Raw genomic sequence first — 27857 nt, 5'->3', positions numbered from 1 at the left:
AAAACAAGTTTTGTGAAATGAGATCCAGGTTCTACTGGATGGAAGTTGGTATTTAATGTGCAGATATTCAGTGAAAGTGTACCATTGTTCTTTTAGTATTCATAAATAAAGTTGAACAGTAGACATCATTTACTGACAATATCATGATGACAAAGTATTAAAGACAAAAAGGATAATTGGTAATGGATTAATCGACCCTTCATATTAATTCCTAAACAGACCGGTAGGTTATAAATCCCTGTATACAAGACAGTTAGAATAGTTGATGATATATAAATACTGGATATATGTTTATGTAGATATATAAAGTTATAATTCTAACAAACCTTCCTCTGTTTTCTAAATGTGTAATGTTTAAAACATGTATTTGCCAATTAGAAGAAAAAAAAGTTCTTATTGAACAACCCTATTTATTTGCACACCAAAACTTAGAAAGGCAAAAGACATTTTCACAGCCACTAAATTACTATTGAAGACGTCATGATCCTCATTTTCATTCATGAAAATCATATTTTTCTCTATGAAAGTGAGTTGGCTGAGCTCTTATTATTCCTCATAACAAAGAAAACCAACATTGAAAGAAAACAACATGATTTCAATCCTATTGAGTCATTGATATTGATTTTTGAAAGACCCATGTAAAGAGCTAAAAATGAATGCACAAACATGTACCACATATATGTACATGTACCGGTAGTTATGAATAACAATACAAGAAGAGATTAATTAAGGCTTGGTTAATGTTTACATGACTTCATTAATACACAACATGATCTCAGTTCACTTCATATGTTCAATTCAACTACAAAACAAACCTTTCCATGTTTTGGATAGATCTGAATGAAGAAAAAGGAAGTTGTGTTCAGTAAGTTAATGCAATCAAATTCTTATAAGCTGGTTGGGTGGGTAAAACAAAAACAAAGGTAAAATAAAGTACAATAACAAACAAATCTAATTTTTTTTTAAATTCCAAATTATATGTCAAAATATCTAAAACTTTTTTTTAAAAAATCTTTAGGGAATGTCCATGCTAAAAAGTTGGGAAAATCAATTACAAAGAAAACTTATTAAGGCACAAGAATATCACAACCACAAAGGGAAGGAAAGAAAAAGAACTTGAGAGTAGCCTAACCCTGTTGAATACCCCTTTAATTTGGGCTGGGTTTAAAGAAAAGGTGTGTTAACCTGAACTGAAATCACTTCCAATGGGTTAAATAATTTAAAACTAATGAATCTAGTTCCAAAGAATATTTTTGTTCCATGTACAGATCTCCATATTCAAACCCCATTAGAAAAAAAGTATAAAGAGGTAAACAGACAGAAAGACAATGGCGTCACTATTAAAAGAAAAGACCACTTTCTGTCTTGCAGTATCAAGTAGGACTCTTAACAAGAACAGGGGGTGTTTCACAAAGATCCTAGGTTGAACTTAACAATTATGGAAAGCTGATAGCATCTTTGAAAATATTTTTTAAAGGTTATTTTAAAAGGCACGAAATGTTGATTCAAATCATTCATATTTTCTATTATCATTGGGGATTTTGTGTTCTTGATGTGGAATTTCTGAAAAGTCTAAAATATGTAAATTTTTGCTTTTGAATATATTTCATTATAAGGCTACATTTGGCTCTCCATAATTTTTAAGTCCAACTTAGAGTTAAGTTCGACTTAGAATCTTTGTGAAACCACCCTTTGGTGGCCAATAGTTTTCTGGGAGTCTATGGATGGCATGGGGAAGGGGACTTCTAACCCCCTTAACCCCATCATACAGTGCATGAGCCGAGTCTAATTTGGCACTTCAGTCTTACAGCAAATACAGGTTACAGCTCCATTGAAGAGCCTCAATAAGGACTAATCTACAGCTCATAAAATATGTCCAGAAACTGTCACATCTCTTTATCAAATTAGTTCATAGCCAATCAAATGCATGATTTCAGAAGCTTATAACAGTTACTGTAACTTGTTATTGATATCAAGTTCTATGAAACAGACCCACACTGTGTGCTATAGATTATGAATATCAAGTAATATGTGAGCAAGGTCATATGCACAGTTGGATACCCCCACTCAGATTGGTAGAAGCTCCATGTGATGATATAAATCAATGAAGTCTTACCTGGAATAGCCTCCATCTGAAGCAATGCTACATCATACTCAGGCAAGGCAATGATATAGGCCAGGCTCTGTGGTCCTAAGAGCACCTTATCCCCTAGCCTAGGAGGCTTAGCCGGTCTCCACTCTTCCTGTTGCTTGGGGTAACGACACACCCTAGCGGATGCCGCACGGGGCTTCAGGGCCGTCGCTGATGGTATCTTGGTGGCTGAGGAGCGAACAGAGGATGCTGTGGTAGGGCGATGAGTCAGCTTGAGGGAGGGACGACTGCTGGTAGGCCTAGAATATGGCTTCCCAACAGGGCTGGGTTGGCCTACAGCCAGGAACTGACTTGCAAAGACAGGAGATGACTGCGGTCTCTTTGGTAAGGCTCTAGTAGTCTGCAGCAAAGTCAAGATAGATGATAACATGTTATCTACATGATGTTCTCAAAGACTTGTCATACTATTGAGACATTAATAATACATGTCTAATTTATTTTCTAGCAGGTTTTTCTTCTTCTGAAACTTGCTCAGATCCCCTGCTTCCGCTCCCAGGTCTATCTATGATTTTTAAAGGTTCTACACTAATCTATATCTACATGTATAAACTATGAGGGCTATAATACACTACTATGTGTATTCCTAGATGGAAATGAAAGCATATTGGACATGGACTCATATCTGAAAATGCATGTAAGCCAAGCATTACATTTAACATGGTTCTGCAGCATTTGACCCTTATTCAGAACATGTTAGGGCATTTGGTTGAGGTGCGGTATGTGCACACACAAAAAAAAATAGTACTTTATGAAGAAGAAACGTACTAGAAATTTTGATTAAAAAACTGAATAATTCCAGGAAAAATCATAATGGTTGGCAGCTCTGCTGGTTGTAAAGCATTATATGTTACCTCCAATACAAATTTGGAAGTGCTCTTGGAGGAAATCTTCTTGTGCATGACTTTCTTGGTATTTCTCTGGATACTGTCCATAAGGTACTCTGAAACCTCTTCTATGATCCGATGACTTCCTCCCTGACCCTGAAATCATATTACATGTATGAAATCAATTGAAAGAATCCAACATTCACAGGGTATTAATAAGACAAGGAAGAATGATCATAGGGCAAGTCCACGCTATTATGTCCCATATGCTGCGGATCACATTAGTATATGTACGTATCAAGCTGATAGTCATGACAGAGCTTGAGTGGGACAAAATATGATATATTATATTTTTGATCAATGAAATCCTGTTTAGTGATGGTCAACATAGCAACATGTGACCAAACATAACATTGCTATGATGTAATCGTGACGTCATCCATGGTATAGTGCACTATACCATGGATAACGTCATATACATGTGATCGATCAAGATCGATGTGCTATCGGTCGCACTCTACACTACCTCACTGCTCAGTGACAGTAAACATTATTATTATTTTTTGTATGAAAGTTGGTTTGAAAAATATAAAACAAATATATCATGCACTATTTCAAGCCACTAGTGAAATTATGGATTCCTCTGCGACAGAAATAGTGCTAATCCTGCCACCTCAATCCATAATTTCAACTAGCGCCTCTCAGTGCATGGTATATTTGTTTGCTATATGTGTATGTCAATTTATTCCATTATACAATTCTATAGAACTTGGGACATACCTTGGTCTTACCCTGAACTTACCAAATTAGGTAGTCCTGTAAGGGGTAGTGGCACATAAAGACAGGTCAGGAATGCGAATGCATAATTGTTTTTTATATCAATCAACAAAAAAGAGCAATTTGACATATATGAATGGCGGTTTCAGTAATGTTAAGCCTCTTCAAGGTAGAAGAGGTATTAACCAGCTCCCTATTCTAATCATATTTCACACCACATGTCAAATAGTCTGCTTCTTTGTGATGTTTCATAAGCATATGTTTAAATATTGGCAGAACTTCTCAATAATTTTAAGTCTGTTTGAAATGAAACTTCAGTGCAAACTAAAGGAGGCATTTCTCACACTAAAAAGCCATCATAAGCCAATCCACCAGTGGATTTGCACCTTTAACACAACATATTTATTAAAAACTGTCCACTTTCTTATGAGGCCAATAAAATTCCAGTGATTTCGTCAAATTTCCTGACTGAAAATGCCACTATTCCAGGTTTTCCCTGATTGACTACTTACCCCTGTATTTCGTATTCTTTCCATAAGAGCTTCAACTCCATCCATGGTGGATGCCTTCCCCGTTGCCTGGGTTACCAGCTGAGAGATGGACGGATCTTTGGTCAGGTAGATGTAGAATGAAGGCACGATACACAAAAGCTGGACTACTTCAGCAGCAAGCAAGGACCGATACTCACGATATCTGATGAAGATTCAAGTATGATCATTCTGTTAACATAGTCATTTAGTTAGTTTAAGCTAGTTGGAAGTGGGGTCTGCACAACATTCAATGATTACCCTGTTCATAATGTTAATAAGGAGAGCAGACCTGCCAACCTCTGGAGTTCAAAAACTGTATTCTTTAGTCCCAAAAGTTGTATTCTTGAAAATAAACACGGATTGCAATGCCTCTTACAGTTTCTACCTACAGGAAGAATTTTTTTTATTGATCATTGGTTGAATGTGCATGATTTCGTCATGACTGGTGTGTTCGATGAACCAATGAACATCCCCAAATTGCGGATACTTTACAGGACAGAATGGACATTTCGCCATTGAAAATGGCGGACGCACACACAAAATATTAATTTAAAAAAAATTAATTTAATTTTTTTTTTTAAAGAAAAAAAAAAAGATTTTTTAAAAATTTTTTTTTTTTTTAAATCGTAAATTTTTAAGGAAAATCGTACTGTCGTATTTGCGTCTAAAAATCGTACTAAATACAACTAAATCATACTGGTTGGCAGGTCTGGGAGAGTCATGTCCTTTATTTTCAGGACTTCATGTTTGTGTGATCCAGCAAATCTTTTCAGAAGATGTTGGACTATCACTATTATTCATCTACTTCTAACCAGGATTGGATATTTAAATTTGTCTACATACATGTATCATTTAAAAACTCTACAATAAGCATATATGCATTTATAAGACTTTTCCTTTTATTTGTAACTTTATGTATTAACTTCAAAAATTCTTAATTCTCTCTCTCTCTCTCTCTTTCTCTTTTGTTGACGGGGTGGGTGTAACGTACCATATGCATCCCTAAATGGAAAACAAAACAAAGAAAAGATTAAAGCAGTAGATGGTCTCATACTCACATGGGGTTCGTTCTATCAACAGACCCCTCGCTCTTCTTGCTTCCAACATCATGATGTTTAATGATTTCAGCTACAGTGTAATACAGACACAGATACAGCTTCTCATACAGTCCTCCATCCTGCCAATGACAAACAGTAAAGTCAATACAATGTGAGGAATTAAAAATGAAATAACTTTTATACGTAGGAAGAGTTTTACGAATAAATAAATCATTTTAGTCACTTCTACCTGGTGGAGAGAATTACTTATAATATGCAAAAATACCACAGTTACCAAAGCCGTATCTCCAATTGCAATTTAGACACGAACAAATTATCATGAACTAGTTTTCAACGAGAAAAGGGGAAGAGGGAAGGGGAAGGGGAAAGGGGAAGGGAGAACATGTAAGAGATAAAGGGAAGTTGGGAAGGAACAAGAGATAGAAAAAAAAAGAGATGGGAGATAAAAGATAAAGGGAAGGAGAGATATGAGACAGAATATGAAAATAATTAGAACTAGACTTTAATTCGTCACTTAGACGAATTAGGTAATACGTATGATAATGGTTTACATAACGAATAATGCATTACACAATATATTATTTTGTAAAATGCTTCTCCCATTTATATGCTTCTCCCATTATGATCTATTCATATTTCAAGATTAAATTGTGTCTTTTTGATCATCATGGATCTAGAGAAGATAGATTGAAACAATATATGACCTTTGACCCTGTGCAGTAACCAGTTACACATTTGACTCTAATTTACATCATGAAGAACACCTTTTGACGATTTTATCGTATTCAAAGAAATGAAAATGTAATTGATAAATGATTATCATCATTATGATAATGATCACGATCATGAGCGCGATCATGACATCTTATTGAAAAAATGAGGGTTGATTAAGATAGCATATAGTCTCAGCTATACTCAAAAATCAACAAAATCCAAGCAGAAAAAACGGCGATATTGCTCGCAAAAGACAGGAATGTAGACTCCAGATTTGAGAAAAAGTCATCTCCCATAGGGATTACATGCAAAAAGTAATGGATTAAGTGAAAATAGGGTTATAATAAAGTAAAAAGGGTTGTTTATGACATTATTTGCGATTCTACGTGTTTAAATAATCAAAGGAGATGGTACAGTGAAGGTCAAAAGGAAAAAAAAGTGAAGAAAAAAATTGTTGGAGACACCCGGACTCGAACCAGGGTTCTCGAGGTTGGAAGTCAAGTGCGTTACCGATATACCAAAACATCTCCCATAGCGATTACACGTAAACGGGAAATGGAATTCTGAAATCCTACTTTGCAAGTGAAATATAAGCATGATCCCGGCATCTAATCGAAAAAAAAAGGGCACACTTGTGATAGCTCATTGTCTCAGCTACAACATATCCGAAGCTCAGCAAAAACGAAGCTAAAACAATGGAGATTTTGCTCGCGAAAGACAGGAGTGTAGAATCCAATTTTGAGAAAAAGTCATGTCCCGTAGAGAATACACGCAAAATGTGAAAAATTGACATGCCTCCTTTAATCGCAAAAATACACCATGATACTTTTGTCAAAAATAAAAATTGTGAATACTGCATTTGTAGAAAATTATCTCAGCTAGATCATATCAAAATTTTCAAAGAAAATTGATCCATATTTACAGAGATACAATCAATTTTCCAAAAATATGCTGACGATATGCAAATTAAAATTTTGAGTTTGGAGGCCATTATGATGACGTCATGAGTTAATTGAGGATCAAATGAGACATGAAATCATATCTCCAACTCATAATCTATCCAAATATGAAAAAATATTAGGAGTTTCTATCTATTCTAAAGAGTTACAATGAATTTTATATAGGCATGTTTTTGCCCATGTATTGTGGATAAAGATAACGCAAATCCGCGCGTGCTGTCAACTTTGACGGACGCTCATTGCGTTATTAAAAGGTGAACAAGTTATCAAAATGCTTGGAAAAATGTACCAAATATGATGACAGAAAAAAATTGGCGATTCTATGTTGCAAAATGCCAGTACGCGCGAAAACGCGCGCGCATGCGCGTGTGCGTAATTTTTTTATCAAATGCTCCATATGGCCTGAAACGTATGTAAAAAAAATTTGGGATGATTTGGAGCATTTTAAAAAATTTCGCGCGCGTATACGCGCGGACAAAAGCGTACGCGCATTTTTGCACGCATTTTTTTACCTGAAATTGACCAGACGGATATTGATCTTATTCATGATAAATATGAATGAAAAATTACTTTCCGTTATGAAGATATGATCATAAGTTGATTTTCACAAAATGGCGCCTGGATGACGTCACGATAATTTTGAGTCTTTGAAAAGTCACGCAGTTCTACGTTAGACAAAGATCTATCATCATTGAAAGTTTCATGACAATGGCTTTATTCAGTCTTGAGATATCCTGCGAACAAAATCGAGGAAGAATAAGAGGAAGAAGAAGAAGAATAATAATAATAAATAAAAATCTTGACGAAATCAATAGGTGATACGTAGACTTCGTTACGTATCACCTAAAAAGATTAAATGATGACCTGATGCTCATTTCTACCATCCTCCAGAGCACTGGGTAAGATTTACACATACGTGTATGTTTAAATGTTGAATAGAAAATAGAAGGAAGGAGAGATGACACATATGGAAGAAAGAGGGAAAGAAGGAAAATAGTATGAATAGGGGAGGATGCAAGGGAGATAGAACATAGAGGACAAGATGGAAGGGGGAAAATATAAAGGGAAAGAGGGAGGGAATATAGCCATGAGAGGCAGATAACATATATGTTGATGTAAAGGAAACAAAACAGAAAAAGAAGGAAGGGGAAAAGAATATAAAGGAAAGGATGGACGGGAGAGAGAGAGTGAGGGAGGGAGGGGAGGAAGGAAGACAGATGGTAGAGGGAATAAAGGATGAGTAAACATTACCTGATGGTCATCTCTGTCCACCTTGACAGCACTGAGTAAGAGAGAAAGAACCCGGCATTGATGATTCTGTGTCATCAGTAACAGATCTAGACTATCAAAGTCATCTCTGTGGAGGTATAAATTGATGAAAAACATCATCTTAGTAAGCTGCTCATTATCATTGCAACATGTGAAGGCAATATTCATGTAAATCAATCTATGGAGATAATGATGAGTGGTTTTGTAGAGAGGTTCATTCACTAGACGTATAATCAATAAACAGAATGAGTCCTTGACTAAGAGAGGATTGAGGTGAACATATACATGTAATTGTTCTTCTTGCTTCCCATATACTATCAAATAAGCCTACAATATAAACAGGTCAATGACCTACTTACTTTGGAGGTGCCTACTTTCAAAATAGGATGCTTTTTGTCAAATTATGTACTATTTGTGCAGAACTTTCCATTAAACTCAATTTAAAAAACATGCAATTAAAAAGTTACTATGCTCGATCTATAGGTTAAAGGTCAAGTTAGTAAGAAGTTACACACATGTGCCATATATCAAATATTATAAGATGATAACGTGGATCCTAATCAAATGATTGGTTGAAAGCGTACATGTGACCAAGCATTTTTTTTTTGCCTAACGCGTAATTTGGATAGTGACCGGTCATTATCCAATTCTAATAACTGGTCATGAGTAAAATCATGTTATAAAACATCATTTTATAAAAAAAATACATATAACACATAATCTTATAAAACGAATCATATACATCATTTCGTTCCGGCATAAGTAAAAATTACCCACACTGTGTACCTTCAAAACAGTCCAAACACCCTCGGCTACCGCCTCGGGCGTGTTAGACTGTTCCACAGGTACCTTGTGTGGGTAATTCTTACTAATGCCCTCATAGCTGTGTATTATTTGTATTCTCACATAATGTCTCTAAGGTTGGTGACAGTCAGGGCATCCTGCAGCAGTGAATGTGGGATAGTAAACTCTAAAGAAGCTACAAGCAATATGAGAAGGATGTTACACTTCTCCCTGTCTGCTGAGCGGATCTCCAGGAGCTGCTCCACAAAATTCTTGCATGTCAAACCTGGATTTCTGCTGCAGAAGTGAAGTGGCAACAAATACAAACTCAGTTTAATATGTTGAAGAACTTGATGAATTCAAAATGTGAATTATAAGCGCAATGGATAAACCAACTGGATAAGATGTAATTTGACCTTTTGGGGTACCAAATGCCGCAAACTATAAATGGTTTATGGTGAAGTTGAACACACAGGCATGTTATGGGAAGGGTAATTTTGATAACTTTGTGATTTAAAAATGTCCAGGTAATCAACAAGTTTGTGCCAATGATGTAACAATCTGTCAAATTTATAGTTGATGTAAAAACTTAAAGCCCCACTCCACTACTTTTAGCTACTTGGGCCCTCGATATAGCAAACAATCCCTAATCGGTGCCTGTTGAGGCACGTTGTTAATTGAGAGCTGATTTGATGAGATAACCACCTTTCAGTGACCTTGCAGGGAGGTCTAATCCCCCTGGCCAAACTAGTGCAAACGGGCTCTAAAGACTTCAATCAGTAGCTGACTTACCTTTGCGTTTGCTGGCACTCTGTTAAGATGTCTTCTTGTATATTGTAAGCCATATAAGCCAGCCGTCTAAGATCTGTGCCAACATTGAGGTCACCATTTGTTGGAAACTTCATCATGAAATGCGTTGTCTGTGAAGGAATCAATGGGTTATTATCTACACTTAAGAAAATGGAATAATTGCCATTAAAATAAAAAAGTTGGTAACTTTTACAAACGAAGACAAAGTTTAACCAACCAAATACTAGTACTGTTTCTAATATCATTTGATCTGAAGAAGAAAAAAATTTGTCCCTGTTTTCACAAAGTGACGGTAGTGAGAAAAATCGTCACGCAAAGTGAATGCAATTTTTTTTCACTACCGTCACTTCGTGAAAACAGCGACGAATTATACTTGAAAATCAAAACAGGCTAATACACTCTAAAAATTTATACAGTGGAACACTATTTGTAATCTACATGGGGGTGCATGAAAGAACATGTTATCCGTGATATATGATCAAATTCAATGACATTTCTTGCATTCAACAAAGGATAAAATGTGAGGGGGTGACATCTTATTTGTGGGAGTGTTGTGGTCGAGTGGTTTAAGGCGCTTGACGAAAGATGCGAAGGTCGAGGGTTTGAATCCCGACACTGCACTAATATACTTTGGCAAGATATTAACCTGCACTTGCTACTCTCCACCCAGGTGTTAAATGGGTACCCGGTAGGATGCGACCGTCATTGTTGGTCAAACAGTTTTTGAGCGTCATGTAAATGTAACGCCTGGCTGGAATGCTCCCCAAGGAGTGGAGATTGTGCACACAGTGTGTGTGCGGGCAAGCACTGAATCCAATGACCTGGGTAATAGTATATTTGTAAAGCGCTAATAGAGACATTTCTATTAGGCGCTATATAAAAGCTAAATATTATTATCATTATTATTATTTAGAGACCGCTATGCCAATTCGATTAACTGATTTGAAATACTTCATGAAAAGTTACGGGTTTAAAAAATCCATAACTTTCTTATTTATTGTCCGATTTTTCTCAAACCTTCACTTATATGTTCTTCTCATTTTTTTCCTTGTATCAAAACAGAATTTTTGTCACAGTGGAATTCCCCTTTAATGTCTTTCTGGCTCCAAAAAGATGAAAATCTAGCATCAGTATAGTTTACCTTATGACCGTAGATTCCATGGACTTGGATCTTCTTTTGAGAGGTGGGCACGAATTGCTCCTTGGGAAGCTTGTGTCTCTGGCAAACAAAAACCACAAACCAACAACAAAAATTACTGTAATTTGCATAGTTTTGAATCCCTAAACATACCAGAAGGAATTTTAGGACAGTTGTGGTAACCAAACTAATTTAACATATCATTATCATACTATATATAGAGAATGATATTTTGCACCATTACCAAGACATTTTGAGTCCATTGGAAAATCTAAGGATGAGCAAACTATTTAACAATATCTTTACAAAGCTAACTTGAATTTATAATATTCTGTGCAAGCTTTTATCTTTGAAAGGAAAATTTCTTCTAAACATGAATCAATGAGAGCACAATTGCATAAAAATTGCTAAACAGGTTACTCCAAAATGTTCATTAAATTTTCTTTAACAACATTGCAGTTATTGTGCATGTGCCTCACACAATGCACAATAAGCCCATTCCTATGCATAGACTAGTCTACCAACTACATGTATATGAAAGAAACCCACCTACACTGTACTAAGTAATGAAAGGAGCAGTAGAGTATTGTCCACGACTGAAAATTAGCGAATACCCATACATTCACTATACTATAGATAACATAGTTAGGAGGCGTGATGGCTCAGTGGTAGAGCAGTGGTCTTGTAAGCAGGAGGTCCTGGGTTCAATACCAATTAAGTGTAAGCATTTGTGCCCTTTGGTAAGGCATTAATATAGTATTAATGACTGCTTTGAGAGAAATAGTTGTTTTTATACGCTCAAGGGAAGGTTAGAATTGTGCTATTACCCGAGGCGTGCCGAGGGGAATAGCCCAATTGTAACCTTCCCGAGAGCGTATAAAAACAACTATTTCTCGAATATTAAAGCAGTCATTAATACTTTTATATGCCGAAAAAAAATAGACTAAAAAATAAAAAATAAAAAATACTTTTTTTTTTGGTCCAAGATGAGATTCGAACTCTTGCGTACAAAAGGTGATGTATCTCAAGTCAGCGCCTCAGACCTCTCGGCCATCGCGCGTTATTAACATGCTTGGCAGTTTTGTACTATATATACATTAAAATGGATTGAAACCGGCTTTGCGTGTGATGAATGCTTCGCAAAAGCTCCATATACGGACTCTTCTTTTACTTTTGCAATGCATATTGGCACGAACTTAGATCAAGATCTATCGGCAGATGTTGTTTTTTTGTTTTTGGAAGTTTATTTTCGTCTTCATGTCAACAATGCAAGATAAAATTGTCGGTAAGATCGATCGAGATTCAATTGTATTGAAATTACCGACCAATTATTCGCACACATACGGTATCCTCCATCGCTCAAACCATTTTTTAACATGTAAACCTATGGGGTAACCATGGAGACTGACCTATTTTTTTAATAACCATGGTTATTAAAAATATTAAATGTTTTAAGCATGGTTACCGGGAATTTTACAGGAACAGTTGAAGTTTATGAATGCAATTTCGACCAATCAGATGGCTGGATTACTTAAGTGAGGTATATAATCCTCATTATCAAGTCCCTCGAAGAGGACTTAAAGTTGTCGATATTAATCAGCATTATCAGAGAAGAAAAGAATATAGATAAACAATGATCTTACCACTGGGTGATCTGAGACAGAGGTATCCTGAAAGAAATGCTCAACTTGAATCCTCTCAGCAGCTACATGTATAACATGAAAGAAGACATCATATTGAGAAACCGTGGAAAACATGATGATTAGGGATGATTGTGATTTATTCATAGAGCAGAGGTTTGGGCCTGGAATGGTCCTGGGTTCAAAACCAAGTCAAAGAGAATAGCTACTATTATCATATCCATCATGAAAAGAATCTCCTCATAGTGGGACTGCACAAAACAAACTCCAAAACAATTCACACAGTTGCCTGTGTAGCATATGACCCATCTCAGAAAATGGGTTTCATCAAAGGGTTATGGATAGCTAGGTTAATATAGTTCTACTACTCACATGTTATAAGTCTTCCATCCAACATCCACACATTAGGTAGACAATCAATCACATGGAGACGATCTAAAGACAACATGAAGAAAGTTAAATTAAATTAAATTAGAAGATAAAATATACTTGTTGATAAATCACACAATATATACATGTACATGTGTATATATATATATATATATATATATATATATATATATATATATATATATATTTCTTGCAGCACATTGATAACCTTGAACATACAGTGCTTATACTGCCTTCAAACTTTTAATTTAAAGCCCCTCTTAAGTGTTAGGAGCCCCAAATTATGTGAAAGAGGGTGTCATTTAAGACACACTACTGCACAGATTTCCCCAAAAAAATGTGTTTGAAGACCAATATTGATCAAAGAATACAAAGTTTGGGTTTTCTGTTGTACGCAAAAACCCTAAATTTTGTATTCTTTCATCAATATTTGACTCTAAACATATTTGTTTTCAAAATCTTTGCGGAAACATGTCTTACATGACATCGTCTTTCACATTAGGATACAATTTAAGTGAAATTATTTTTCCATCAAATGTTTGGGGCTCCTAACACATTTAAAACTCAACTATACCGGCACCTACACCATATAATCTACTGAAAACCAGAAGGTCATTTATCCTTCAAAAAAATAGTAAACACCCCTCCAGTACTCGGTAGACAACATTTCCCGCAAAGCGTATTTCTGTATGTTGAGTACTCTAGTAATAACGAAATTAAAAGGCTTAGACAAGGGATGACACTGATAATAAAGTTTTGTTCAAAGTGAAAAAGTTTGTTTTTTTCATATTCTGCGCCGATGTCATGTACAAACACAAACAGACCATGATAATCAGTGCCATATTTTTCACCTTCTGTTTTTGTTCCCTTTCCTTTCCTCTCCTTTATTTTCTCTTTCTACTTTAGGGGAGGGGCAGGGGATCATGTTAGCCCCAATGCTTCGGACTAATCTCTGGGTCATATTCACCAAAGTGATATAGACCATGAAACACGATTCCCAATTATACAATTATACCCTGAAAAATTCTGCATTTAAAGAAGGGTATTATGAAAAGTTAAACCAAAAAAACTAAGTGATACAAAGCTTGAGCTAACTCTGGCTGCAGTCTATACAAAATTGAGGTTCCTCCAGTACTACATTGAGTGATTCAAGTTGGATGTTACCATTAAGGGCGGGTTTTTGTGTTAAATAAACAGTAACACCAGCCCTAAACACCGAAATGGAAACGTTTGAATTTACCTATTAGTGATCTTGTTATTGTTTATACTGGATAAATAAGACCAATGATAGAGTATTATGCACCACTTTTTCATTCCAACCTAACACGTAAACAAACAGATAATATTGAACGAATACAAAAACGGGCATGTAGAATTATTTTGGGACTTAATTGTATGAAACATATAATCATGCTCTAGAATTGTGCAATTTGTTAACGTTGGAAGAACGTAGGAATAAACTCTCTTTTTATTTCACCATTAACTTAGCCAAGTCAAAGAATTGTTGAATTTAATTTACGAAATGTACAGAAATATTCTAAATTTATTTGTAAAACCAATCGTATTAATAATAGCTCTATTCCCTATTTAGTTCATATCTTAAACGATTATTATTCAAAAAAGTAAGCTTCATGTATTTTTTATATTTTGATGTTTAATGATGCTGCCTATTATGTGTATAAATGTAACTAGTATATTTACCCTTTTACATGTATATGTCATTCATTTTATTTTATGTTAACGTGTATAATGCTGTATTTTAAATATCATGTTTTTACCTTGCATAAATGACCTGCAATTCAGCTTCGGCTGCCAGAACGTCATATGAATAAACCCTTATTGAATTTGAATTTAAATTGAATGGAAATCAGCTGGTGTTAAGACTTCGACCTAAGAATATCGTCAATTTCCGGTAGCTAGTGTTATTGATTTTGCAAAATTGTCGTCTGCTGAACCCACCTTTGTGGCTGGTGTTAATATTTTACATGTAAATGTCCTATTCACTAACGCTTGCCCCTAGAGATTAAGCAAATGTTGATTTCCAGTTCGGTGTTAGTGTTAAGCTATCGATATTAATATCGGTATCAGGCTCTTGATTTCATCAGCAAATTTTAAGCTTGATTTAAGAGCTCTTGATTGCTCTAAGCACTAACACTATAACACCTAACTTGAAATCACTCATTGTACTCAGTCAGTTAAATACATTTCTGTACTTACAGTAGGGATCTCTATCCAGTTTTGGGTTACCATGGAGACTAAGTTCCAGGATGTACATGTGTCTGATATGTCTCAGGTCACTCCATGATAAGTTATTGAGACTCAGATTGAGAGTGCCGAGAGCCACAAACTTACTCAGCCCATCAAGATTGGTGACCTGCAGCAGATACAACGATTTTGAAATTACATGAATACATGAATGAATGCATGAATGAATGAAAAACTGGACCCTGTCTTAGAGTTACGATTGATCCAAATCAATTATATGTCCTCCAATCAATCGCAAGTTAGCAGTCTCCTATCTCTTATGTACGTACAGTAGTTGCGATTGATATCAACTCTTTATAAGACGGGGCCACGGATGAATAACTGAATGAATAAATGAATAACTGAATAAATGAATAAATAAATAAATAAACATAGTTGATAGATATGCAAATTTGCAACAACACAATACAATTTTGAGGCAAATGATGGATATGACAAGTAATATATGGGATTATAATCAACTTACTAAGAATATTGCGCTACGATTGGTCAAAAGTAAATCACGTGATGAAAGATAGTTCGCCCATCATTGATGGGAGAAGAAAAGTTTGTTACACTGTGTACTATCTTCAGTGAAAGTGTGTTGCACTGTGTAGATAGTAGTTCTATCTACACAGTGCAACGCACTTACTGTCACTGAAGATTGTATACGTTGCGTATATACATGTACGTACGGAAGTACTGCATGCACTGTACGTATCGTACGCCGTTTGCTATCTGTTAATTAATGACTTGTTGCTCTAAAATGGTGAACTGTTCCGATGTGGAATATGAAGCAAATAATCACCTTTTGGTTTCAGGCGAACTTCCTCAGCGATCTGAATGTATGTACGCTATCTTTCCTCAGCTCTGCTTCTGAAAGATAGCTATTTCGATTCAGATCGCCTCGGAAGTGACAGTTTGTCCCACCACCTTCACAAACAGTACTTATTTGCTTACGGTACTACTGTCCAACAAGAAAGTGGGTGTTAACTATATACATCAACCTATCAACACCTTTTCTCAAAGAATCTCACATGGACTATTGCTATGATTGAACACGTTATAAAGAGTATATTTTAATATCTATATTCACCTGATTGTTTCCAAGATGCAGATGCCATAGGTGATGACATACCATAAGATTCTGAACCAGACTGATATCATTGCCTTTGAGAATCAATGTCTCTAGCTTGGGAAGCACATTGAGATTCTCTATCTTCGCTATAGGATAATGACGGAAAACACATAAAGATTAAAATAATACCTCAATAACACACATCATGCAAACCTGACCTTCCAAACCCGGGAGGTGTTTCACAAAGATCCTAAGTCGAACTCAACTCTATTAAAGCTGGACTTAAAAATTATGGAGAGCCATTTGTAGCCTTAAAATAGAATATATTAAAAAGCGAAAATTCAAGTATTTTAGACTTTTTATAAATTCCACATCAAGAACATGAAATCTACTTGATAACAGAAAATATGAATGATTTGAATCAACATTTTATGCCTTTTAAAAATAACTTTTACAAAATATTTTCATAGATGCGAACGGCTTTCCATAAATGTTGAGTCCAACTTAGAGATAAGTTCAACTTAGGATCTTTGTGAAACACCCCCTGTACAAATTAAATAAGAATTACAAACATTTTTGCAACAAATTATAGAAATGCGGACTGACGGGTACAGTTGACATTGTGTATGTCAAGACAGATTGGTTCTATGGAAAATTCATTTTCAGTCAATAAAAAAAATTTGGATTCTTCATCCTTGCTACAAAATGTCCAATGAATAGAAGTTATAGAACAGTTTTTCACAAATCTTCAAAGATATGCTGACAATAGCATGATTGGCACATATTCATGGATTATAGGGTCACTTTTAATAATAGATATTTTGCATAAAATCCAAAGGACTTGTTTTACTCTATCAGGAGTGTTGAGTCATATCTCATCAGAACCAGGGTCCAAAAATGTGACAGTATTATTTCTAAGTATCTAGACACACCCTTTTTTTCAATCCGTCTTTCAGCAGGTCAGTCTTTAAAAGACAAGTCTTCTTTTTGAAACAGTCAGTCCATCTCTACATGTTTTTACTCAATATATTTACTTCTTGTTGTTAGGGTAGCTGTTCATTATTATATCAAAATATATTTACAGAAGGTTGAATAGAAAAAAAATGACAAAAAACAACAACAACATCAATGCCACAAATTATCTATAAACCTTGTCTACATTTTCCCCAAATGAAATATTGCTTCAGCACAAGCTTACCAAGACCACGATTAGCCAAGTCAACATATTTGACTTCATTCAGAGGTCCTCTGCACCTCCTCCTCAGGAGCTGTAATATTAAATATGATTAGATCAGTTTGTTATCTATTTTTTAAATGATCTCAGTGTCAAAATGCAAAATGATGAACTACGGATGAAGTGGGAAACTTTATATAAAATAAACTGAAAATATTTTTCAAGAAAAAGACATTTAGACCTTGTTGAGGATTCAGAAGAGATCCAACAAGACGATAACAAATCCTGGGGCAGCCATAAGGCAACCAAGAGGCTCCAACATGATTTCTAATTCTCTTCTTGGGTGTTTTTATTCTTTGCAAAATAGTAAAAGAAAATATGAAATTTTGGGGCCCAAACTTTCAAAAGAGGGAAAAGGAAAAGAAATTGTGTTTATTGATATGGCTCTTGGCAGCCTTTTCTTTTGAATTGCTAACTTTGGTTTTCTTCTTCCTATTCTAATTCTTTTCCTTCTGTCTTCTTGTTGTTCATGTATTCTTCTTCAGTTATTCTAGTGTCTACATAGAATAACCAATTCTTATTCTTCTTTGTAAAATTGTTCTGGATCTTCTTCTTCAGTGTAGTCGATCTGCTTCCTTCAACCTTGATGATTGTTGCAGAACTTCAGCTTTTTTTGTTTACTGACTCTGCCTATTACGTTCTTCTTCATCATTCTCCTTCTTAATAAAATTATTAAAGACTGAAAATGGTAGATCATGACATCAAGACTAAAAAACCGAAGCTGCATGTGGTACTAGACTAATACTAGTTTGACTGAAATATCATAATTTTGGTATCGAAAAAAACGGGAAATCGCAAGCTTGCTCCTCGCACAAATATCTTATACTGAGCATTGAGTGAATGGAGAACAGCGATTGCCAAACTGAAGGGCTCATGTCGGCTAGGCTAGGCGCCAACTTACGAAAATGAGGCTAAGATCAGATGAACGATCTGCGCATGCGTTAATTAATTGTAAGCTAACTCTACGTGCACCTTCAACCTTACAATGCAATGCCAATACACAAGTTTACGGTTGCCATTTTAATTTACAAGTAGATCTAGAGGTCAGTGGTTTACGCATAAATTAAGATAGCGTCCATGCAAATATGAATGATGTGAGCGCACAGCGCAGGCAGTGACATCAATGTTTTCAGATGCGCATGTATTGTTGCATCACTGCCAGCGCTGTGCACTCACATCATATTTGCATGGGCGCCGTCTAAATTTACGCGTAAACCACTGACCTCTAGAGGTCAGTGGTTTGTTTACTCGTAAGTTAAAATGGCGGCCAAAGCCGGCCATAATGGGTAGCCTCTAATCGGGCACATCTACAAGGGGGTCAATGAATATGCATATCAGTGACGTCGTGTCAATTCATGAATATTGATGTTCTTGACTGCGCGCGTACGATCGTACGTACGTACGTGCAGAATTGGGGTCATGACTGTACAATGAAGGTAATACGTGCAACACAGTGGTTCAGCCAAATCACGGCAAAATCTTACCATTATACAGTTGTATTGTCCGTGATTATGAGGTAGAAGTGTTTGAGTGTTAAGTAAATTTATTTAGTGTGGATTTTGATACATTTTTGATACAGTTTATACAAAATGGCGATTCTTTTGGTCGTTTTTTAACTCCAAAAAACAAGTGACCAACTCGGTCGTCGGCTAAACCACCTCCCTGTAGATGTGCCCGCCTACCTCTACATGTACCCGATCGAGATAGGGATCGAGTTGTGTAATAAAATAGTATTCTATATTCAATATCCGAGAGTTAACGGATGTAACATTAAAGATCCCTTATATATGAGTTTACAACTATCAATTCAACATCTTTGCATTGATTTTCTTTGAGGTATACGTGTTTAACGTTGTCAATACATCACCTCTCTGTAGATGTGCCCGCCTCCCGCTACATGTGCCCGAGATAGGGGATATGTAGTAAGGCATACAACTTAGTGTTGTAGCCTATATTGAATTTCCGACATGTCATGAATATAATAAAGCTTCCTAAGATACAAATGAGTTTCATAAATATCAATTTATCTTCTTTTCATGGATTTTCTTTGGATTCTACGTGTTTTACGTTGTCAAATAACCACCTCCCTGTAGATGTGCCCGCCTCCCGCTACATGTGCCCGAGATAGGGGATATGTATAGTAAGGCATACAACTTAGTGTTGTAGTAGCCTATATTGAATTTCCGACATGTCATGAATATAATAAAGCTTCCTAAGATACAATTGAGTTTCACAAATATCAATTTATCTTCTTTTCATGGATTTTCTTTGGATTCTACGTGTTTTACGTTGTCAAATAACCACCTCCCTGTAGATGTGCCCGCCTCCCGCTACATGTGCCCGAGATAGGGGATATGTAGTAAGGCATACAACTTAGTGTTGTAGCCTATATTGAATTTCCGACATGTCATGAATATAATAAAGCTTCCTAAGATACAAAGGAGTTTCATAAATATCAATTTATCTTCTTTTCATGGATTTTCTTTGGATTCTACGTGTTTTACGTTGTCAAATAACCACCTCCCTGGAGATGTGCCCGCCTCCCGCTACATGTGCCCGAGATAGGGGATATGTATAGTAAGGCATACAACTTAGTGTTGTAGCCTATATTGAATTTCCGACATGTCATGAATATAATAAAGCTTCCTAAGATACAAAGGAGTTTCATAAATATCAATTTATCTTCTTTTCATGGATTTTCTTTGGATTCTACGTGTTTTACGTTGTCAAATAACCACCTCCCTGTAGATGTGCCCGCCTCCCGCTACATGTGCCCGAGATAGGGGATATGTATAGTAAGGCATACAACTTAGTGTTGTAGTAGCCTATATTGAATTTCCGACATGTCATGAATATAATAAAGCTTCCTAAGATACAATTGAGTTTCACAAATATCAATTTATCTTCTTTTCATGGATTTTCTTTGGATTCTACGTGTTTTACGTTGTCAAATAACCACCTCCCTGTAGATGTGCCCGCCTCCCGCTACATGTGCCCGAGATAGGGGATATGTAGTAAGGCATACAACTTAGTGTTGTAGCCTATATTGAATTTCCGACATGTCATGAATATAATAAAGCTTCCTAAGATACAAAGGAGTTTCATAAATATCAATTTATCTTCTTTTCATGGATTTTCTTTGGATTCTACGTGTTTTACGTTGTCAAATAACCACCTCCCTGTAGATGTGCCCGCCTCCCGCTACATGTGCCCGAGATAGGGGATATGTATAGTAAGGCATACAACTTAGTGTTGTAGCCTATATTGAATTTCCGACATGTCATGAATATAATAAAGCTTCCTAAGATACAAAGGAGTTTCATAAATATCAATTTATCTTCTTTTCATGGATTTTCTTTGGATTCTACGTGTTTTACGTTGTCAAATAACCACCTCCCTGTAGATGTGCCCGCCTCCCGCTACATGTGCCCGAGATAGGGGATATGTATAGTAAGGCATACAACTTAGTGTTGTAGCCTATATTGAATTTCCGACATGTCATGAATATAATAAAGCTTCCTAAGATACAAATGAGTTTCATAAATATCAATTTATCTTCTTTTCATGGATTTTCTTTGGATTCTACGTGTTTTACGTTGTCAAATATAACCACCTCCCTGTAGATGTGCCCGCCTCCCGCTACATGTGCCCGACTGATAGGGGATATTAAAGGCATACAACTTAGTGTTGTAGCCTATATTGAATTTCCGACATGTCATGAATATAATAAAGCTTCCTAAGATACAAATGAGTTTCATAAATATCAATTTATCTTCTTTTCATGGATTTTCTTTGGATTCTACGTGTTTTACGTTGTCAAACAACCACCTCCCTGTAGATGTGCCCGCCTCCCTCTACATGTGCCCGATATAGGGGGAGTATAGAAAATAGGCATATACAACTACTGTTGTTAATTGAATTTCCGACATGAATGTAAAGGATGTCATTTCACCATTATTTGTAAACAACCGTTATGGAATTAGAAATAAACCACGTTTGAATTTTATTTCCCCAAAGCCCCCCCCCCCCCCCCCCCCCCCGATCTACACCTTGTTGGAATTGCAACTGATATCCTTACCTTTCTTCATTCTCTTTTTTTCTTCTTTTTCTTTCTCTCCTCTTTCCCTTTCCCTTCCCTTCCTTCCCTCTCTCTCTTTTAGATTTGCTGGGGGTGGGGGGGGGGGGGGGCAAGGTCATTTTGACCCCCACCCGCTCCACACATTGTTGGCGGGATTAACCGCAACTGATCTCCCCTTCTTTTCTCCCTTTTCTTTTCTTCTTCCTCTTTTTTGTTCCCTTTTAGCTCTCCTCTTTTCCTTTTCATTCCTTTTCTCTTTTTTTTTTTAGCAGGGACGGGGGGGGGGGGGGGGGGGGGGGGGGGGGGGGGGGGGGGGGGGGGGGGGGGGGGGGGGGGGCAAGGGCCTTCCCCCCCCCCCCCATCCACAACTTGTTGGCAGGAAAATTGCAACTGATATCCCCCCTTCTTTTCTTTTCTTCTTCCTCTTTTTTCCTTCCCTTTATCTCCTCTTTCCCCTTTTTTCTTTCCCTTTCCTTCCTTCTCTTTTATTTTTTGATTGGGGGGGGGGGGGCAACAGCCTGGAAGGCAAGTCCCCGATCTCCTTCTTCCCTCTTTTCTTTTCTTCTTCCTCTTCTTTTTTCCCTTTCTCTCTTTCCCTTTCCCTTCTTTTCCTTCTCGCTCTCTCCTTTTTTTTTTTTTGGCTGGGGCCGGGGGCTCGGCCCTCCCTTGATCCGCTTGGTAACACCTACCTACAGTGTAGAGGCCTGTATTTAAAATCAGTATCCTTTAATAATTATGATTGTTGATTATTACTCAGTATACTTTTGAGTAATTTATTTGTTTGATAATGATTCATTTGACGGACTACTTTCTCTGGGTATGTTAATGTTTTCTGTAAGGTAATTTGTTTGTGTACATATAATATAACACTGCTTCAAGAACGAAACAGTGCATACTAGGGGCGTCTCCAAAGAGGGGAGTGTGGGGGTGCGACAACCCCCCCCCCCCCCCACCTGTCAGGATATTGTCGGTAAAATTGCGCTGCCGTCGGGAAAAAAGAAATAAGGGGAGGGGAAGAAAGAGAGGGAAAGAAAGGAAAAGAAAATAGGAAAAGGAAAAGAAAGGAGAGAGAAAAAGAAGGAGGAGAGGAAAGAAAGGAAAAGAAAGAAAAGAAAAAAAGGAAAAAGGAAGAAGAAAACAAAAAGAGAAAAAGGAAACAAGTGGAGGTAAGAGCCTGATAGAGGAGAGTGGGAGTAAACGAGAGAGGGGGTTGTTGGGTGGAGTTGTCTCGTCGAGGGAGCAAGAAGACACGCGGGGTTGGGCCGGACCAAGAGCCTCCTTACTGTCCGGAGAGGGGTGAGAGGTGGGGGGGGGGGCACTTCGGAATTGTGATTTGTTTGAGACTTTGGGGGATAGGGGGCTTGAACACTTTCGGACCTTGACGGTTTTCGCGTCATGTATCGTACAAAGAGATAATGCAATCCAAATATGAATTAAACATTATTTTATTGTCTTTTTTGTTGGGGTGAGGGTGTGATGATGGTGGTGGGTAAGGAGGTCTGCAAAAGGTCTTTTTAGTGCAACACAATTAAAGTAAAAAATGCCGTGAGAAATTTGTCTTCGTTTTTATTTTGGGGTGGGATATCTAGCCCTCGTAGCAACAAGGGGGCCTGATATAATGATAAACACAGAACAAACACATGATAAATACGGAATGTAAACATAAATTTGAATGCAGGTTCAATAAAAAATAATCATTGATTAATTCATTCGAGACATGGTAAATTCAAAGCAAACACAGAAAATAAATGTAATAGTACAGGCCTCTACACTGTTAAACAAAGTTAAAAGGTAGGTGTTACCAAGCGCGGATCAAGGGAGGGCCGAGCCCCCCAGCCAAAAAAAAAAAAAAGGAGAGAGCGAGAAGGAAAAAAAGGGAATGGGTAAGAGAGAAAGGAAAAAAGAAGAGGAAGAAGAAAAGAAAAGAGGGAAGAAGGAGATCGGGGACTTGCCTTCCAGGCTGTTGCCCCCCCCCCCCCCCCCCAATCAAAAAATAAAAGAGAAGGAAGGAAAGGGAAAGAAAAAAAGGAAAAGAGGAGATAAAGGGAAGGAAAAAAGAGGAAGAAGAAAAGAAAAGAAGGGGGATATCAGTTGCAATTTTCCTGCCAACAAGTTGTGGATAGGGGGGGGGGGAAGGCCCTTGCCCCCCCCCCCCCCCCCCCCCCCCCCCCCCCCCCCCCCCCCCCCCCCCCCCCCCCGTCCCTGCTAAAAAAAAAGAGAAAAGGAATGAAAAGGAAAAGAGGAGAGCTAAAAGGGAACAAAAAAGAGGAAGAGGAAGAAGAAAAGAAAAGGGAGAAAAGAGGGGAGATCAGTTGCGGTTAATCCCGCCAACAATGTGTGGAGCGGGTGGGGGTCAAAATGACCTTGCCCCCCCCCCCCCCCACCCCCAGCAAATCTAAAAGAGAGAGAGGGAAGGAAGGGAAGGGAAAGGGAAAGAGGAGAGAAAGAAAAGAAGAAAAAAAGAGAATGAAGAAAGGTAAGGGATATCAGTTGCAATTCCAACAAGGTGTAGATCGGGGGGGGGGGGGGCTTTGGGGAAATAAAATTCAAACGTGGTTTATTTCTAATTCCATAACGGTTGTTAACAAATAATGGTGAAATGTCATCCTTTACATTCATGTCGGAAATTCAATTAACAACAGCAGTTGTATATGCCTATTTTCTACACTCCCCCTATATCGGGCACATGTAGAGGGAGGCGGGCACATCTACAGGGAGGTGGTTGTTTGACAACGTAAAACACGTAGAATCCAAAGAAAATCCATGAAAAGAAGATAAATTGATATTTGTGAAACTCAATTGTATCTTAGGAAGCTTTATTATATTCATGACATGTCGGAAATTCAATATAGGCTACTACAACACTAAGTTGTATGCCTTACTATACATAGGTCTATCCCCTATCTCGGGCACATGTAGCGGGAGGCGGGCACATCTACAGGGAGGTGGTTATTTGACAACGTAAAACACGTAGAATCCAAAGAAAATCCATGAAAAGAAGATAAATTGATATTTATGAAACTCATTTGTATCTTAGGAAGCTTTATTATATTCATGACATGTCGGAAATTCAATATAGGCTACAACACTAAGTTGTATGCCTTACTACATATCCCCTATCTCGGGCACATGTAGCGGGAGGCGGGCACATCTACAGGGAGGTGGTTATTTGACAACGTAAAACACGTAGAATCCAAAGAAAATCCATGAAAAGAAGATAAATTGATATTTATGAAACTCATTTGTATCTTAGGAAGCTTTATTATATTCATGACATGTCGGAAATTCTAGGCTACAACACTAAGTTGTATGCCTTACTACATATCCCCTATCTCGGGCACATGTAGCGGGAGGCGGGCACATCTACAGGGAGGTGATGTATTGACAACGTTAAACACGTATACCTCAAAGAAAATCAATGCAAAGATGTTGAATTGATAGTTGTAAACTCATATATAAGGGAGCTTTAATGTTACATCCGTTAACTCTCGGATATTGAATATAGAATACTATTACACAACTCGATCCCTATCTCGATCGGGTACATGTAGTAGGGTGTCTGAACGATTTTTCAATTTTCAATTTGGGATCATTTTTCACCATTTTTGTTTGATATTTGAATTAAAAATGTAATCAGAATAATACATTTCAAATTTCAAGTCTCGCCGATGTTTCTATCAAAAGATACAGCCCCTTCAAAATGCTGAAATATTCATAGCATTTTGCTCAGAATCGACGAAAAAGACGTACACGCAGAGTTATGTTGTTTTGCTAAATTTAGCCAAACAGCTGTATCGCGCGATATGCAAGCGTATGCATATCGTACGCAAGTTGCTCAGCCAATGCGCGACTTGCAAGCTTGAGCCACGCTGTCTCCGCGATATGTGCCATTGACTAGTATGGGTGGCCGTTCCCGCTATAGAACCCGGAAGTGAATACACGTTGTAGTCAATGGCAATATCGCGGAGACAATCTCCGCGATATTGCCATTGACTACAACGTGTATTCACTTCCGGGTTCTATGGCGAGAATCGGCCACCCATACTTTCATTCACTATAAGCGCACATGTTACGATGTAACCATGGTTTGGACTGAGCGGAGCTCACGCCTCCCTAATTAGCTGATTCCAAAAATGTGGGAAGGGTATTTTCAAACTGTTATAACAAATGATCCCTTGGGGCTAGCGAAAAAAAAAGCATCTGGATATTATCCTTACGTCTAGCCCTGCTTAAGCCGCGGGGGCGCAGCTCAGGAAAGTGGCAAATTTTGGAGCTAGGATGCAAACAACATTTCAATCGCTGTTTTGACCAAGATATTTTTAGAATTCTGGGGGTGGCCCCCTATGGGGAATATGGAGAAAAACCTGCTCTTTCATATGACACCTCATTTATTGAGTTTCACCTTCAGGATCATTTGTTATAAAGGTTTGAATTTCAAATTTTTTCATAAAATCATTGACCAATTTTGGATGGTCGCGCAATGCACGTAGACCACATAGGGAAGCGTACAATCTCTATGGGAAGGGTTTTAGCACACAACATTGGGTGCGCGATCAGACACCCTACATGTAGAGGTAGGCGGGCACATCTACAGGGAGGTGGTTTAGCCGACGACCGAGTTCGTCACTTGTTTTTTGGAGTTAAAAAACGACCACAAGAATCGCCATTTTTGTATAAACTGTATCAAAAATGTATCAAAATCCACACTAAATAAATTTACTTAACACTCAAACACTTCTACCTCATAATCACGGACAATACAACTGTATAATGGTAAGATTTTGCCCTGATTTGGCTGAACCACTGTGTTGCACGTATTACCTTCATTGTACAGTCATGACCCCAATTCTGCACGTACGTACGTACGATCGTACGCGCGCAGTCAAGAACATCAATATTCATGAATTGACACGACGTCACTGATATGCATATTCATTGACCTCCTTGTAGATGTGCCCGATTAGAGGCTACCTGTCTGCGCATGCGCATTGTTGGCGTTGCAACCATCAATGATCAACTGGTGGTGTATTGTTTTGTATGTCATTCGAACCATGCAGCCGGCCACACTAGTAAGACCAAGTTACTAACCATGCAAACTACTAAGGCAGCCTAACAATACAAAGAGTAAAGTTGTAAGAATTAATGGGATCGGGAGGCCTTGGTTTAGTCAAGTGAAGTATTGGAACGGGTCAGTTCGCCGGCGCGGCAATAACCAGGCGTCCGTCCCGACGCGATGGGGACAAGCGAGGCGAAGACTATGCCCTGATGGGATGCCGCAGCCGCGGCGCGGCCGCGCCGGATGGCAAAGTTAAATGAAATTCTAAAAGGTTTTAATGACGCTTAAATACAATGAATACTTACTGGAATAGACAGGGGCATGATCTACTGGTGCACAATCATTATTCTACCACATGAGTATCCTGCAAAATTCAGGCTTTGACTTGATATTTGATAGGCGCTAACCTAAGAGTCTCTCGCGTCCTAGCGACGAGTGTCGAAATGGACTCTTAATTTATTATAATTATGGTGTCTTCAAATTCATTTTCGGAAGCAGAGTTGAGAACAAATTCTCAAAGAGGTCGCGACGTCGAGGTATACAATAATGATAACAATAATCATAATAATAACAACAATTATAATTATAACAATAATCATAATAATAACAAAAGTGATAATAATATAATAATAATAATAATTATAGTGATAATAATATAATAATAATAATAATAGTGATAATAATAATAAAAACAATAATAATAATGGTAATCAGGCCTGATGGTAATGATAATAATCATACTAATATTCTTCTTTACCGAGGGTATTGTATACCTTATCAGTATTAATACTGTTCTCCCTGCCGCCCCTGCATTCATATTACTACCCAGGCTAATTTAGCCGAGATAACACTGGAAAAGGCGCTCAACCCGATTCAAGGAATTTCGTCCTATATACCGGGTGGGCCCCTCACCTGGGTGGATTGTGGCAAATGTAGATGTATGTAACCAAATTTAACGGGCCTTGATACAAAATATTGTATTCAGCTGTTACAAATATGGATTTCAATAGTCAGTAGGCATATATGCAAATTGCATATACTACATACTATATACTATACATACTATATACATACTATATACTAGGTATAATATATGACAAGCTATTTTGTTTTGGGGTAAGAG

At 37.3% G+C, this 27857-nt stretch overlaps 1 protein-coding gene across 3 annotated transcripts in view; it reads right to left on the bottom strand.

The window, feature by feature from the left end:
• LOC580904 overlaps positions 1–27159 on the bottom strand; it is a 47664-nt gene extending 20505 nt beyond the window's left edge. The window contains exons 1-15 of one of the 3 annotated variants that reach the window (XM_003724274.3): positions 27040–27159; positions 17565–17634; positions 16385–16512; positions 15262–15418; positions 13027–13089; positions 12658–12719; positions 11018–11095; positions 9859–9986; positions 9190–9363; positions 8266–8371; positions 5342–5460; positions 4266–4446; positions 3004–3132; positions 2117–2492; positions 816–836 (exon numbers count right to left, since the gene is read on the bottom strand). In XM_003724274.3, the coding sequence (XP_003724322.2) occupies positions 816–836; positions 2117–2492; positions 3004–3132; positions 4266–4446; positions 5342–5460; positions 8266–8371; positions 9190–9363; positions 9859–9986; positions 11018–11095; positions 12658–12719; positions 13027–13089; positions 15262–15418; positions 16385–16512; positions 17565–17634; positions 27040–27057 (1810 nt within the window). In that variant the 5' untranslated portion in view covers positions 27058–27159. The remainder of the gene's footprint in view (positions 1–815; positions 837–2116; positions 2493–3003; positions 3133–4265; positions 4447–5341; positions 5461–8265; positions 8372–9189; positions 9364–9858; positions 9987–11017; positions 11096–12657; positions 12720–13026; positions 13090–15261; positions 15419–16384; positions 16513–17564; positions 17635–27039) is intronic. The other 2 variants (XM_030996265.1, XM_030996266.1) reach the window with 2 other exon arrangements.
• Between the last annotated feature and the right edge of the window lie 698 nt (positions 27160–27857).

The sequence above is a fragment of the Strongylocentrotus purpuratus genome, unplaced genomic scaffold (genome assembly GCF_000002235.5).
Source record: "Strongylocentrotus purpuratus isolate Spur 01 unplaced genomic scaffold, Spur_5.0 spur5_scaffold_3, whole genome shotgun sequence".
In the NCBI taxonomy this organism is placed as follows: domain Eukaryota; kingdom Metazoa; phylum Echinodermata; class Echinoidea; order Camarodonta; family Strongylocentrotidae; genus Strongylocentrotus; species Strongylocentrotus purpuratus.
The sequence above is the reverse complement of the archived record's forward strand: the minus strand, read 5'-3'. Positions and strand labels throughout refer to the sequence as shown.